At 38.2% G+C, this 16890-nt stretch overlaps 1 protein-coding gene across 1 annotated transcript in view; it reads right to left on the bottom strand.

Annotated features, from left to right (window-relative positions):
* Positions 1-4009, bottom strand: part of LOC143549502 (uncharacterized) — a 39833-nt gene extending 35824 nt beyond the window's left edge. The window contains exon 1 of the mRNA XM_077040403.1: positions 3689-4009. Coding sequence (XP_076896518.1) covers positions 3689-4009 — 321 coding nt within the window. The remainder of the gene's footprint in view (positions 1-3688) is intronic.
* Positions 4010-16890: the final 12881 nt, after the last annotated feature.

The raw sequence follows: 16890 nt of genomic DNA, 5'->3' as shown, positions 1-16890 counted from the left end.
AGGGTGGGGTTTGTCAAACCCAATAGTACTATTTAAATTTACCACGCCAGTTAACCTTAGTTAACGGTCCGATGTTCGTGAGGACTTTCCATGGAAAAGAAACACTACGTTATAAGCAACCAAACGGTTGTGTAAAGATTTAGAGCAAGTAAAGTAAAACAGTTTTGCATGTTTCCTCCCCCAAAGGAAAGGTATAAAAGTGGGGCCGTAAACTCACCTTGTTGGTGCTTCGGGTATTACACAAATCCGACCGAAGTAAATGCGTCACGTGCTAAGACCCTAAGAATGCAAGTACGTAAGTAACTTGTGGGATGGTTCCTAGAACCACTAGTATCCAACAATCTCCCATTGTTTTTAAAAAGACTTTTGACCAAAGTTTGACTTTTGTTGACTTTGACTAAAGTTGACTTTGACTAAAGTTTTGACCTTTGACTAAAATATTGACCTTTGACTAAAATATTGACCTTTGACTAAAAGGTTGGACATAGAATGTTTACCTTATAATTCTAGTCACACTTAATCAATCATCAAGTATACACACTTAGCCATATTCCTTGCAATTCTATGATCAATAAACTTTCACAACATCACAAGCAAGACTAACTATTTAGCCAACTAGTTCTAAGTTGACTTAAAAAGTCAAAGTTCTAATTTACCACAACTAACATATCACAATTTGCAATTATCTCAATTCAACCAACACCTTTATCACCTTTAACAATTTATACCACCTAAACCGATTTTTCTCATCAATCAAAACTCACAATTAAATTACCAAATAAATCACACATGTACACATCGGTATTAGGTTCAACATATATTTTTCTCACAATTTTTGGATTTACCAATTCGTCCAGAATATTCATATACTACAACAACATGATTTATATTTCTACAACAACACAGCAGTAATCAAAAATTTGTCAAAAATTCCATATTTGTCCAATTGATGCAAGACCAATTGGACTAGATTTCTAATTCAATTTACAACATCCTAGAAGTAGAATTATATCCATATCTATTTTTATCATCAAGTTATAAGATTTACAACTCAACTCAAAATTATTTTCTCTAATTTAGATTTGCATCCTGATTTTGTAAATTAATAAAAAGTATTCAAACAGTGTCCAAAAATTAAGATTTCGGACTTTCTGAAAACTAGATTCAAAGTACATGTTCATATAATCAAAAATCGATCAAAAACTCAAACATATCATCAAGTTATCAACAATCCAAATCCGTAACATCTAATCTGCCAATAAACAGTTTTAACCACAATCAACTACAAATCAAAACTTTTCTATCCTTTTGATTCAAAATCATCAAGAAACATTTATGATTCAAAATCATCAAGAAACATTCTTACCAAATCAAATTTCATGTCTTATTTTTATCCATTTGATTTCATAAGAAAAGTAAAAACACATGTATTTATAAAAGACTCAAAAATACTAATCAAGACACATACAAAAATCCTTTTTACTTGTCAAACTTTGATCATCCCCTTTCATGATCCAACCATTTGGATACAAGGTTCATATAAATTAAAAGAAAAAGAAACATATAAACATAATAATCTACTCACTTTGCTTGATCAAATGCTTAAACCCTTGTTTACCAAAATCACCAACTCTTGTGTTATGGAGAAAATACTAGAAGATGATTGTTTGTATGAAAGAAAATGAGAGTATGTGTGTGTGTGTGTGAGTATCACGGCCAAAGAGAGAGGAAAAGGGAAAGGAAAAGTCTTGTTAATCAATAGTTTGTAACCTATTTTCCTATTAACAACTCATTATTGTTGATTTAATGAAAGTAATACTTAGGTTATCTTTTATTAATTCATTTGTAACATGCTACATAATTTATAAATATTTTCTATGCATCATAACCTAAGGTTCCATTTAAATAACAAACATGTTACATGACATATAATATAACCTATTTAATCATTTAGCTTACTTACAATCACATAATCATGTAATATAACATATTAATCACATAGCACGTTATACTTATCATACATGTTATATGACATGTTTATTATAACATGCAAGACGAGTTTATTATCCTAGTTATAATTAGTCACTTATCCTTGTTTAAGTCACCAATGACACGTTGACTTAAATATACACATACATGACATCACATGTACAAGAGTTCATACTCATAGTTAACAGAACTAACTGAGTTTATAGACATAGTCAACAAGATTTAACTGTGTTTAGTTAACGAAGTTAACCTGAAATTTGGCAGTTGTCACATCATCCCCTTGTTAAAAGAATTTCGTCCCGAAAATTAATGTGATGTCACCACTAGACTGGGACATGAAAGGGATAGAAAAGAAAAATTTTAGGTTTGTCACATCATCCCCTTGTTGAAAGAATTTTCGTCCCGAAAATTTAAATCGTACCTATGGTTTGGCTTCAGGTTTGAATAGGTGTGGATACTTTTCTTTCATCTGGTCTTTGCGCTCCCATGTGAACTCTGGTCCACGCTTAGAGTTCCAACGAACGCGAACGATAGGATTTTTACTGTGCCTACGGGTCTTTACGTCCTGATCCATGATTTCCACCGGCTCTTCGATGAAACGTAACTGTTCGTCCACTTCTAGTTCCTCCAAAGGAACTATCAAGTTTTCGTTAGCCAAACACTTTTTAAGATTTGATACGTGGAAGACGTTATGTACCCCGCGGAGTTGTTCCGGTAAGTCCAACCTATAAGCCACTGGACCGATTCGTTCCACGATTTCGAATGGCCCTACGTAACGCGGGCTCAACTTTCCTCGTTTTCCGAAACGAATGACACCCTTCCACGGTGCCACTTTTAGTAAAACTTTGTCCCCGACTTCAAATTCCAAAGGCCTTCTACGCTTATCAGCATAACTTTTCTGACGATCACGTGCTGCTGCCATACGGTTTCGGATCTGAACTATCCTCTCCGTCGTTTCATGAACTATTTCAGGGCCAGTTAGTTGGCTCTCACCCACTTCCGCCCAGCAGAGTGGTGATCGGCATTTACGCCCATACAGGGCTTCAAAAGGGGCTGCTTGTATGCTCGTATGGTAACTGTTATTGTAAGAGAACTCAACCAAAGGCAAGTGCGTCTCCCAACTGCTCCCAAAATCGATGATGCACGCCCTTAACATATCCTCCAATGTTTGTATTGTTCGCTCGCTCTGACCGTCTGTTTGTGGATGATAAGCCGTGCTCATATCCAGTCGTGTACCCAACGACTTTTGCAACGATTTCCAAAAGTTTGAGGTAAACCTAGCATCACGGTCCGAAATAATCGATATCGGCACACCATGACGGGAAACGATTTCTTTAATGTAAATGCGAGCCAGCCTATCCGTCTTGTCCGCTTCCCGGATGGCTAGAAAATGTGCGGATTTGGTTAATCGATCCACTATGACCCAAATCATGTCGCAACCGCTGGGTGTCTTGGGTAGGTTGGATATGAAATCCATGGATATCTGTTCCCATTTCCCCATAGGAATTTCGGGTTGTTGAAGTAATCCCGGCGGTTTCCTATGTTCTGCTTTCACTTTGGCACATGTCAGACACTTAGCCACGTACCCAGCAATTTCCTCTTTCATACTCGGCCACCAGTATAGCTCTTTCAAGTCATGGTACATCTTATCTGATCCCGGATGTACTGAGTATCGGGATTTGTGTGCTTCGTCCATGACCAGTGTTCTTAGATCCCCATAACGCGGTACCCAAATTTGATCATGGTAATACCGAATGCCATCCGACTTAACCTCTGAGTTCCCGTCTACACCGCGCAAGGATTCGGCATCGAAATTCTCGGCTTTCAGAGCTTCTAACTGGGCATCCCTGATCTTTTCGGGTAGACCAGAGTGAATCATTAGTTGTAAAGCCCTAACCCTCCTGGGCTTCAAAGTTTCTTTTCGGCTCAAGGCGTCAGCCACCACGTTGGCTTTACCCGGATGATACTTTATAGCACATTCATAATCGTTAAGCAACTCGACACATCGTCTCTGCCTCATGTTCAATTCTTTCTACTCGAATATGTGCTGGAGGCTCTTATGGTCAGTGTAGATCGTACACCGGGTTCCATAGAGGTAATGCCTCCAGATTTTTAGTGCAAAGATGACGGCTCCAAGTTCTAAGTCATGGATCGTGTAATTCTTTTCAGCGGTCTTCAGTTGTCGAGAAGCATATGCGATGACCTTTCCCGTTGCATGAGCACACATCCAATTCCTTGCAGTGAAGCATCGCAGTAAACAACAAAGTCTTCTACTCCTTCGGGCAGTGATAGGATTGGCGCACTACACAGCTTGTCTTTCAGAGTTTGAAATGCTGTGTCATGTGCCTCGGTCCACTTATACACAATGCCCTTACGGGTTAAGGATGTGAGTGGTTGAGCAATCTTGGAAAATCCTCCAATAAATCTGCGATAATAACCAGCAAATCCCAGAAATTGACGGATCTCGGTGGGAGTTTTCGGGTTTGGCCAATCCTTGATTGCTTCAATCTTGGACTGGTCCACTTGGCTTCCCTCCCCCCTTACCACGTGGCCCAAAAATTTTACTTCACGCATCCAGAACTCGCACTTCGATAATTTGGCATACAGTTGTTCCTTCATGAGTAGCTCCATCATTAATCGCAAGTGCTCTTCATGTTCCTCCCTTGTCTTCGAATATATCAAGATGTCGTCTATGAACACAATGACGAATTTATCCAAATAAGGCTTACAAACACGATTCATGAGGTCCATGAATACGGCTGGGGCGTTTGTTAACCCAAATGGCATAACGGCGAACTCATAGTGTCCATAACGAGTACAAAACGCTGTTTTCGCAATGTCTTCTTCCCGAACTCGGAGTTGGTGATAACCCAACCTAAGGTCGACCTTCGAGTAGTATCTGGATCCTTGCAGCTGATCGAACAGATCATCAATACGTGGCAAGGGATACCGGTTCTTGGTCGTCACCTTATTAAGTTCCCGATAGTCGATACACATGCGTAGAGTTCCATCCTTCTTCTTCACGAATAGGACTGGGGCTCCCCACGGGGATGAACTGGGGCGTATGAAACCCTTATCTAGCAGTTCTTGCAACTGCTTAGACAGTTCCTCTAACTTCTTCGGAGCAAGACGATACGGTGCACGAGCTACAGGAACATCTCCTTGTGTCAGGTCGATTTGGAACTCCACTTGTCTGTGAGGCGGAAGGCCAGGTAGGTCTTCGGGGAAAACCTCAGGAAAGTCTCTAACAATAGGGATCTGGTCGATTGAGACCTCCTCCTCCACAGCCTCGTCAGTACCTTTGTCGGTGATTAGGGCTAAGATCGCACTATGGCTTTTACGCAGTAACTTCTGTGCCTTCATAAGGGAAATGGACTCTCTTTCTCACCATGAACAATGAGAGTTTCTCCCCCAGGGAGAGGTACGCGGACGACCTTCTCGTGACAGACAACCTCGGCTCGGTGCTCGGACAACCAATCCATCCCAATAACTAAGTCGAAGCTACCAAGTTCAATCGGCATAAGATCTATGGGAAACAAATGACTAGACAATTCTACGGTACAACCCTTCAAAATATGGGACACTTGGATGATTTTACCATCTGCTAACTCGATAGTGTACTTAGACTCTAGGGCAGATGGGGTGCTATTAACCATTTCACAAAATTTAGTTGACACGAAACTTCGATCGGCCCCGGTATCAAATAAAGTTAGCGCATAACAACCATTTATTTTATATTTACCGGTAATAGTTACGGAGTCGTTAGAAGTCTCACCTGAACCACCACCAATAACGAAGGCTCTTCCCCTGCCTTCACCTCCGTTGTTACCATTCCCATTGATACCATTCTTCCCGTTGCCATTTGCCCCTCCGTTACCAGCATTCTTCAGTTTGGGGCAGTTTCTCTTAAAGTGACCCTCCTGTCCACACTCAAAACACCCTTTCGGGGCCTCTTGAGGTGGGGCTTGTTTCTGGGGGTTGTCTGCTCGGCAAAACTTGGTTTCGTGGCCATGTCTGCCACACTTGTTGCAACGGTACTTATCACATTTCTCCGCATGATGGAAGTTACACTTGTTACACTTTGGGAGTTTCCGCTGATATCCTCCCTGTTGTTGGTTCTGGCTCGGGTAGTTGTTCCTGCAAGGAAACTCAAACCGTCTCTGTTGATTGTGGCCTGAAGAGGTGCTCTTGTTGTTGGAGTTGTTGTTGCCACTACTCTCCCACTTGCGTTTATTATCGGATGTGCCAGTAGCAGACTTCTTGGATGGAAGAGTGCCTTGTTTGACGGCTTGATCAGTTAACTTATGAGCTAACCGGACGGCATCGTGAATGTTGGCGGGATTTGCCGACGTCACCATACTCTGGATCTGCGGAGGTAAACCGTCAATATACATTTCGACCCTCTTATAAGCAGGATCGACCATTTGAGGGCACAGTATCGCTAACTCATGGGATCGTGTCGTATAAGCCTCAATGTCGGAACCCTCCATCCGCAAATTCCAAAACTCATGCTCTAACTTCTGCACTTCACCACGCGGGCTATACTCGGTCTTGATCAGATTTTTGAATTCCTCCCATGACATAGCATTGGCCGCATTTAGACCCAACAACTGAACTTAGGTATTCCACCAAGTAGGTGCTGACTCCTCGAGAGTCCCTGTAGCAAACTTCACCTGGCTCGCAGCCGGGAAATTACACATAGCAAATACCGATTCTGCCTTCTCTATCCAGCGCAACAAACCGACAGCCCCCTCGGTGCCTTTAAACGCATGGGGTTTACAATCCATGTAGTTCTTAAAGGTGCACCATGCGGCTCCTAGATTTTTGATTCACAAAGTAAGTGTTAGTGCCTGAGTTTTGATAGGTCATAATGACAGCAAAGTGTATACTTACCCCCTGCCGCCTGCCCCGGAATCTGGGCGGCTGCAATCGCTGCGGTCACATGCTCGTTGATGAGTGCCGCCAGTTCTGCTGGAGTGAGGTTGATGCTGCCCCTGCCATGGCCACGTCCACGTCCCGACATAATCCTACGCAGTCGTGAACATAGACCGGATTAATGCCTTAATTCTAGTACATCAATAACAATCAAACAACTAATTTATGAACATCACAACACAATTAAAGAAAACAATACTTGAAAAGATAACTTGTAATCCGATTACAATCATTCAATCCAAACATCATAGTTCAAAAATATCCTCTGTTGGATGGGAACAACCCTCCCACCTAGGTTCATAAAAGAAAGAAATCCAAACGAATATCAACTGACAATATCACTCGTCAGATACTCCCGATGACCAGCTCACCTCGGGCTCCTCCTCGGGGTCTTCCTCCGGATCCTCCTCGGGGTCCTCCTCTAGGTCTTCTTCAGGGTCCTCCACTGGGTCCTCTGGAGGTGCCAGCCGGTCCTCCAGATCCCGAATACGGTTACGAGCAATGTTCAGTTCGTTAGTCAGATCTATCACCCTGTCTGCAAGCATCTGCATCTTCTCACCTAGCGTCTCAACTTCAAAGGTTAACTTGTAGTGCATCTCTGACCTCCGATCGCAGAGCTCCCTCAAGAAATCCATCTTATGCTTGGCTCCACTCTGTTTCTGCGCTAGCTTAGCAATGTCCGACTTCATACCCTGTTTCCCACATTGCGCCTTATCCAGGCCAGAAACAAGTGCAGCTATCACCCGCTCAGGAGGGCATGGCAGGGCGGGTAGAGTAGGGCAAGAAGGACCTACAACAGCTAGGGGTGGAACCTCCTCCTTCTCAATCATCATGGTCACCACCTCTGGGTACCATTCCCAGTCGCACTAGGGCTTAGGCAAGAACGTGTGCTCGGGTGAAGACTCTTCAGTCTCGGGGACGCAGGTGGTGTGCTCTCCTCAGCGATGATAGGTGCTTTCTCACGGGCGTGATCAGCTGACGACGAAGACATACTGTGACACAAGGGTTGGGGTTGGGATGAGTGAGTGGTATCTCATGTATATATGTGCAGTGTAACTAATGCATCATGAAAAGCTATAGACCGGACTGCAACCTATATGAAATGGTATGCAACCTGGTTCGCTATAACCAATGGCTCTGATACCAATCTGTCACACCCCCAAATTTCCACTAACGGAGTTTTACCGTAAGGCGGGTGACAAACCAGGATCCGAACACATTAATCACACCAAATGACATCTACATGGTCTTAAAAGTTTTAACAAATCAAAATAAAATGTTCAGAGTACTTAAGTGCTAGTGCGGAAGCTAAACAAAGTGCGGGAGCCATCTCCCAAACAAGTTTAAATAATTCATGGCGCTACAAGCGCAAAACCAATATCAAATAAATGTTTTCAAACTTAAACCAATGCGAGTCCATGCATGCAATGTTATCCTAATCCAAGTGCTTGCTAGTGACCTGAGGAAAACATGCTAAAAAGAGTCAACACATATAGTTGGTGAGATCACAGGTTTTCAAAGTAAGTTATGCTCTATCAGTTCATAAACATTTATAAATAAAAGTGGCCCATGGTTAACTACACTTAGTTAACTCGTTGCCGCATAGTGTTATGTTTCCATCACGACCGAAGCCGACTAGTTATTGCCTCAAGTCAAGTATTGCCAAAACTTAACAATGTTTGGTCAAAGTTACACCCCGTTCGACCTCCAGTCGAGAATAATGCAGGGTGGGGTTTGTCAAACCCAATAGTACTATTTAAATTTACCACGCCAGTTAACCTTAGTTAACGGTCCGATGTTCGTGAGGACTTTCCATGGCAAAGAAACACTACGTTATAAGCAACCAAACGGTTGTGTAAAGATTTAGAGCAAGTAAGTAAAACAGTTTTGCATGTTTCCTCCCCCAAAGGAAAGGTATAAAAGTGGGGCCGTAAACTCACCTTGTTGGTGCTTCGGGTATTACACAAATCCGACGAAGTAAATGCGTCACGTGCTAAGACCCTAAGAATGCAAGTACGTAAGTAACTTGTGGGATGGTTCCTAGAACCACTAGTATCCAACAATCTCCCATTGTTTTTAAAAAGACTTTTGACCAAAGTTTGACTTTTGTTGACTTTGACTAAAGTTGACTTTGACTAAAGTTTTGACCTTTGACTAAAATATTGAACTTTGACTAAAAGGTTGGACATAGAATGTTTACCTTATAATTCTAGTCACACTTAATCAATCATCAAGTATACACACTTAGCCATATTCATTGCAATTCTATGATCAATAAACTTTCACAACATCACAAGCAAGACTAACTATTTAGCCAACTAGTTCTAAGTTGACTTAAAATGTCAAAGTTCTAATTTACCACAACTAACATATCACAATTTGCAATTATCTCAATTCAACCAACACCTTTATCACCATTAACAATTTATACCACCTAAACCGATTTTTCTCATCAATCAAAACTCACAATTAAATTACCAAATAAATCACACATGTACACTTCAGTATTAGGTTCAACATATATTTTTCTTACAATTTTTGGATTTACCAATTCGTCCAGAATATTCATATACTACAACAACATGATTTATATTTCTACAACAACACAGCAGTAATCAAAAATTTGTCAAAATTTCCATATTTGTCCAATTGATGCAAGACCAATTGGACTAGATTCCTAATTCAATTTACAACATCCTAGAAGTAGAATTATATCCATATCTATTTTTATCATCAAGTTATGAAATTTACAACTCAACTCAGAATTATTTTCTCTAATTTAGATTTGCATCCTGATTTTGTAAATTAATAAAAAGTATTCAAACAGTGTCCAAAAATTAAGATTTCGGACTTTCTGAAAACTAGATTCAAAGTACATGTTCATATAATCAAAAATCGATCAAAAACTCAAACATATCATCAAGTTATCAACAATCCAAATCCGTAACATCTAATCTGCCAATAAACAGTTTTAACCACAATCAACTACAAATCAAAACTTTTCTATCCTTTTGATTCAAAATCATCAAGAAACATTTATGATTCAAAATCATCAAGAAACATTCTTACCAAATCAAATTTCATGTCTTATTTTTATCCATTTGATTTCATAAGAAAAGTAAAAACACATGTATTTATAAAAGACTCAAAAATACTAATCAAGACACATACAAAAATCCTTTTTACTTGTCAAACTTTGATCATCCCCTTTCATGATCCAACCATTTGGATACAAGGTTCATATGAATTAAAAGAAAAAGAAACATATAAACATAATAATCTACTCACTTTGCTTGATCAAATACTTAAACCCTTGTTTACCAAAATCAAACTCTTGTGTTATGGAGAAAATACTAGAAGATGATTGTTTGTATGAAAGAAAATGAGAGTATGTGTGTGTGTGTGAGTATCACGGCCAAAGAGAGAGGAAAAGGGAAAGGAAAAGTCTTGTTAATCAATAGTTTGTAACCTATTTTCCTATTAACAACTCATTATTGTTGATTTAATGAAAGTAATACTTAGGTTATCTTTTATTAATTCATTTGTAACATGCTACATAATTTATAAATATTTTCTATGCATCATAACCTAAGGTTCCATTTAAATAACAAACATGTTACATGACATATAATATAACCTATTTAATCATTTAGCTTACTTACAATCACATAATCATGTAATATAACATATTAATCACATAGCACGTTATACTTATCATACATGTTATATGACATGTTTATTATAACATGCAAGATGAGTTTATTATCCTAGTTATAATTAGTCACTTATCCTTGTTTAAGTCACCAATGACACGTTGACTTAAATATACGCATACATGACATCACATGTACAAGAGTTCATACTCATAGTTAACAGAACTAACTGAGTTTATAGACATAGTCAACAAGATTTAACTGTGTTTAGTTAACGAAGTTAACCTGAAATTTGGCAGTTGTCACAATTTTGAAAACAATTAAATAAAACAGACATAATTTTTGCAATTTTTATTAATATTTTTTTTATGATTTTCTAGAAAAGACTTGACGTGAGATCATACCAGCTAAACCAACTACAACACAATAACCGACATCAGATTTCATGAGCTGGAGACAAAAACTAAAACAAGCTTTTAAACGATTTCTTAACACATTTGTTTCGACAAGAACAATCAAGGAAAAAACTAAATGAAATAAAATAAAACCAAAAACAACAAATAAAACAAATTTAATCACCCGGTCTTCTTGTAATTTGGCAAAAATTTTGGATCAAATTTTTGTTTTTGATAAAACTGTCGCCTTTATGAAAAGATCCGAACATGAAATCTTATTGATTAAGGTGATTTCACAAAGATTCATGTTCAGCGTTATTATGACATAAAGAAACAGGTTGATAGCAGGTATAACGAACTTAGCATGATTTTCATTGCATTAGTGATATGAATTAGGTTCAGTTAGGCATAAATCTTATATGGACATCACTCATGGACCTGTGATGCCTCCTATCTCTTCTCAAAGCGTATTTGGCTTTCCCAGGTCACCCCAATTTGACTCCATCCCCCTAGTGCTTGATCAAAAGATTTTTATAAATAATTAAACAGAATTTTAAGCTTTAAGGTTGAACGTTGGACTTAAATGCCTTTCATCCAGAGTGTTTAGGACTTATTTGAATGCCCCACCCTTGTAGTTCTAGTTTGACCCTTTAAGCTTTTGAAATAACAAGTTTTTAACATCACAAATTATATACATACTCGCAACAATTTTTTTATTAGTTTTTTTTATTTATTTATTTTTATAAAAGTAAACATAATAGCACAACATTTTTTGTGATCAAGACACTAACGGGCTCGTGTATGACTGGGTAATTGCTTTTCTGCCTATCATTCGGAGAGATGTATATGGAGACATGCACATTTCTTCAAAATGACTCTCCATAGTAAGTTTAGCAAATTCAGTTTATATCACCTCAACTTTTATGCATCATGGAAAGCTACCATTGAAATCAATGACTATTCTAGAGCCTTTTAAGCTTAATAACTTCACTCGTTAGGCACACATAAACAATTTATCTATCATTTTCCAAAGGTTGGATCAATTTCATTTGAAAATATTTTGAAGCTTCTAAAAAGCTGTTAACTGAATAAATATATCACTTCCCATAGAGTTACAGAAGACACACATGATAAGAACTCAGTCACCCCGGTCACTCTTCAGTTTTCAGGTAAATGGCTATCCCGTATGACCACTGGTGGTTAACATGACCAAAACACATATAAGAATACGTGCCCCTCCAACTTGGAATTACCGACATAATTTTAAGTGAGAGAATTCAAAACACAAAAACAAAACACATCACAATCGCCCTAGATGCTTTCCATCTTTAGATAAATGGCTATCCTGTGAATCTACAAGTAGATCACCGGGCCAAACATATACAAGTATATGTTCTTCAAACTTGAGCAACCGACATAATTTTAAGCGAAAGTAATAATCTTTTTTATTATTTTTAACACACACACACACTCTTTTTGACTTTTTGATTTTTCTCCCCCTAAATTTGTGCAACAATAAAATATGTACAAATTTATCCTCAAAAAGACTCAATTCTCGAAAAGTAGTATTTAATAATAAAATAAGATGAAGTGTGATAGTCAGCCAGCTGATGTACTATCATTTCTCTTGTACGATCAAGTCATTTTCACATTTTGAAATAAAACAAAATAAAAAACTATACTTGAAAAACTATACGTGAACATATTTTTGTATTTTTTGAAAAATTTAAAATTTTAAAATCTTTTTGATTGATCAATCTTTCATACCAAAGTGATACGTTTACCTTTTATCTTCCAGACATCATTTTCCCATTTGTGAGAATCTCCCCCTAGGAATAAGCTTGCTTTAGATTCTGTATCCTTGCAAGTTGAATGTCTGGAACAAACCTTTTAATATGCAATGTATTCCCTGATTTGTTCCTACGCACTTAGGGAGCAGATTAAAAACGTTCTATCACCCTAAAATCCCGTCCAGGCAACAAGTAATCCATTTTATGGTTTAAAGATTTAAAAACAATGGATATTTTCCCTGTCATGTGCCTGGAACAACCCATTTAATAAAAAATGAATTTGTGGTTGTTCCTACACGCAGAACGGGATCAGTTGGACATAGGAACCCAAGTCATAAATGTCTTGGGGTTCCCTTGAGCATCAACATATGTCACCTCTTGCCAACTCATATCTTTCCCATCTTTAACAAAATCATTTGTTAATATAGATTCTGTTTGCTGAGTTTTAAGTTTCCAAGTCTGTCTTGGTTTAGTGAAATTTGATAGAACAGACTTTGGAGTGGAGCAATTCGAGTTCGAATTCTTAGAACTTTCAACACTCTTTGACTTATGAAAATTTATTTTTCTTTTAACATTTTCTAAATCATTTGAGTGCAAACCTGTCACATTAACTTTAAATCCTTGAGTATATGTGTCCCCTTGTACAGATACTCGTGGTTTTGTAAAATAAACATTTTGTTTAACCACTGGATTCGGTTGAAATCTGTTACCTTTCACTTTAGAAGCTTGTCTATTAACAGCACGATAGTGACATTCCTTTTCCAAATGCCCACCGTTCCCACAGATGAAACACGCATTCATCCTTCTTCTAATGTCAACGGAAGCACTTGCCTCATGCTGGAATTCCTTCTTAGGAAAGGTTTTTCCATTCCTCTTGCCCCTTGGCGCAGCCTTCTGATCTTGCTTGTAATAGGGAACATATAGACGATGAACACAATTTCTGGCTATATGTCCTGGCGTACCACAGTGGTAACATGTTTGCCTCTTAATATAAATAGCACCCAGTGATTTATCAACACATGGAGATCCGGAGGATCTATGAGGATGATACTGTCCTTGTTGTGTTGATTTCTTATGCGCCTTACCTTTGTGCCACAACTCTGTGTATTATTATTAGTACAATTTTGTGTTGTGGTGTCATCTGAGTTTGATGACACGTTAGAATAAGATTCATTTTCACTAGCCTGAACCCCTTTACTATCAGAAGCAACATCATTTACTATATCTGCACATGAAGTAGAAGCATCAAAATTGTTCACACATTTAAAAACAGGCTTGATTTCCTCTAGGGATCCTGATCCAACAATTTCAGATTGAACATGTTTACCATACTTCATGTGTTTTACCTTTTCTTCCTGCTCTTTGGTAAGAGGAAGACTAGTATAGTTGTCATTGTATGGTGGGGGTACTTGACTATATCATATACCCTCACCTTCGTTTTCTTTCCACCATAATTGATTTTCAATCATTGAATTGACTACTTTACTAGAACCCTCGAATTTTTTGAAATCAAGTTCGGCCCTTTCAAATTTACTAGTTAGATTCAGAATTTCTAACTTGGAGGCTTCTAGTTTAGCAGTTAGTTCAGCGATTTCCTGCGTGGCATCTAGGTGGTGACGGCTTTTTATACTGAAATCATACTTAAGCTTAGAGATGTCCTTTTTCTGTGCTTCTATTTTGTCTAGGAAAGCTGTTTCATTTTTCTTAATGTAAGGCCCCGTTCCCGGTGCCTCACTTTAACGTCGGATTTACTCATAAACACAGTTCTTACAAATCAGAGTTCATTAAAACTTTTCGCGGAATATAAAACATCATCCATTCGTTACAAAAAATTAAATCTTTTCTTTGATACCATAACCCAAAACATTATATTTAAACCTCTTTTCTTTATATCTTCAGATGCCAGCCGTTCAATCCATGCCATGTGCCAACCTCATGTCAACTCTTTAATCAAATCACCTGCGTGCATACTAAAAGTCAGCTACGCTGAGTGAGTTCTAGTTAATCAAGCAACTCATCATACAACCACTTCATACATCATATATGTATCCGAAGACACATAATCCACTGTCTAACTTGTCTTCAAGCGAACTTGTCTTCAAGTGAACTTGTCTACAAGCGAACTTGTCCACAAGCGAACTTGTCCACAAGCGAACTTGTAACAACGCGAACTTCCATAGCGAAGTTATCCAGTAGCTGCAACGGGTTGATTTTTATCAACCTTAACAAGCATCTTGTGATTTTAATACTCTTGTTAAGATTCGATATCACCCACTAACGTTTCCTACCCGTTTTCGTTCATTTTTAACCCGTATATACCATAAAGCTTGGACCTTTACGCTTAAAAACGTTCAATACAAGTCGCCGTACATAGCCATAGGTTCTATAAGTTCGTTTCCAACGTCAAGTTTGCTACTTTATATTTCGTTTAGATCCGATTTACTTTATCTTTAAGTTTCAAGACTAACCGTTTATAAAAACATAAACTTTAAAGATAACGGACATACCTTTACGTGTTTTTAAGGTTACGGTTAGCTTGGTGATGAACTACAATCATGTATCTTGCTTGCACGCTCAAGATCTATCAAGTTATAGCCTCGGTTTGGTCTCGGGTTGTACCTTAGCTCGCGGCCGCATAGGGTGTAGGAAGTATGTGTGTTTGAGTGTAGAGAATGAAATGGATAAGATGGATGGAAAATGGAAAAGGATTAGGGTTTAAGGGGTATTTATACTCCCTTAAGCCCATGGACCTAAGGCCCATCTTTCCTTTTTGGTCCATCTTTGCTTTCATTAAACGAAGCCCGTTACCCCTTTATCATTATTATTATATTATTATTACCGCTCCGCTAACTCATTTAGTTCACCCGACGCAAATAATATATATTAAGTATTATCCTAGAAATTTCGGGATGTTACACTTAGGTTTAAATTTTTCAGATTTTACTCTTTCCATGTCTCTAATCAAGTTATCATTACGAAGCTGATATAAATTTTTTTTTATCAATGCCATCTTGAGAACATGGTTGAAAACTTACCTCTGTAAACGAACTCTGAAATACTACTTGTGAGGGAGCAGACTGATTAAAAGTACTTCCAAATATTGAGATGAGTAAGCGTCTAGGAAAAATTTTGTTGAAGACAAATTTTTCTGAATTTCCCGCCAAAAATTTACCAAAAATCACCCGAAAAAAATGTTTTCTCCAAAATTTTCAAGAATGAAGTCTCGCTCAAGAATTATTTTCCCGCCGAATTACTCTTTTTTTTTATCGAGAACCCAAAGCTTGACCGAGAACCCAACAAATCTTGACCGAGAACTCCAAGTATTGACCGAGAACGCAGGTTTTTGACCGAGAACGCTTGTTGTTGACCGAGAACAGATAGCGTTGACCGAGAACCCAAGACGTTGACCTAGAACCACTAAGTTTGACCGAAAACTAGATGATCTGACCGAGAACACTTGTTTCTGACCGAGAACAATCAAATATGGCCGAGAACCCTTGATTCTGGCCGAGAACTCCTTGATTTAAAGCCGAAAACTAATAAAGTTGGCCAAAAACAATGAAATACCGCCAAGGACACCCGAGAATTCGTTTGACCAGAAGATTTTTGTAACAACTAAATCCCTAGAATGATGGGATTTAAATTGTTTCTAAATATAACCCAAACTTTAACCAAATATAGCACTTCTTCTTCTCTGAATCGAAGATCACTAGAAAACAAAACCAAACCACCAAACACACTTAGATCTTGAATCCGCTTATATCAAACCGAGCCTTGAATGGTTCAAAAGACTCTGATACCAATTGTAAGTCCCGAATCTGGATCACTACAATATGATATCAAGTCGAACACGATGTTAGTACGGAATCCTAACACAGTGGTGATTCAAGAACGAGATAGAAGAACAAAATGAATATAATAAACACGATAATACTCCAAATGCACACGATTATATTATTAAATCATCTAGTACATGAGATTACACAAATCAGTATTGCTCTCTTGATGGCGGCTATGAAAGTGTTCAATAACTTCTCTAGATCTTCTCACCAACTCTCTTACCCAAACATAGATATCTCTCTTCTCCGGTCGCTTTTCACCGGAAATACGAACACAGCCACCAAAAAC

This window comes from Bidens hawaiensis, unplaced genomic scaffold, assembly GCF_021521415.1.
Source record: "Bidens hawaiensis isolate Kalapana, Puna unplaced genomic scaffold, B.hawaiensis_p1.1 tig00000978_1, whole genome shotgun sequence".
Lineage (NCBI taxonomy): Eukaryota > Viridiplantae > Streptophyta > Magnoliopsida > Asterales > Asteraceae > Bidens > Bidens hawaiensis.
This window is presented reverse-complemented; position numbering and strand designations above follow the sequence as displayed.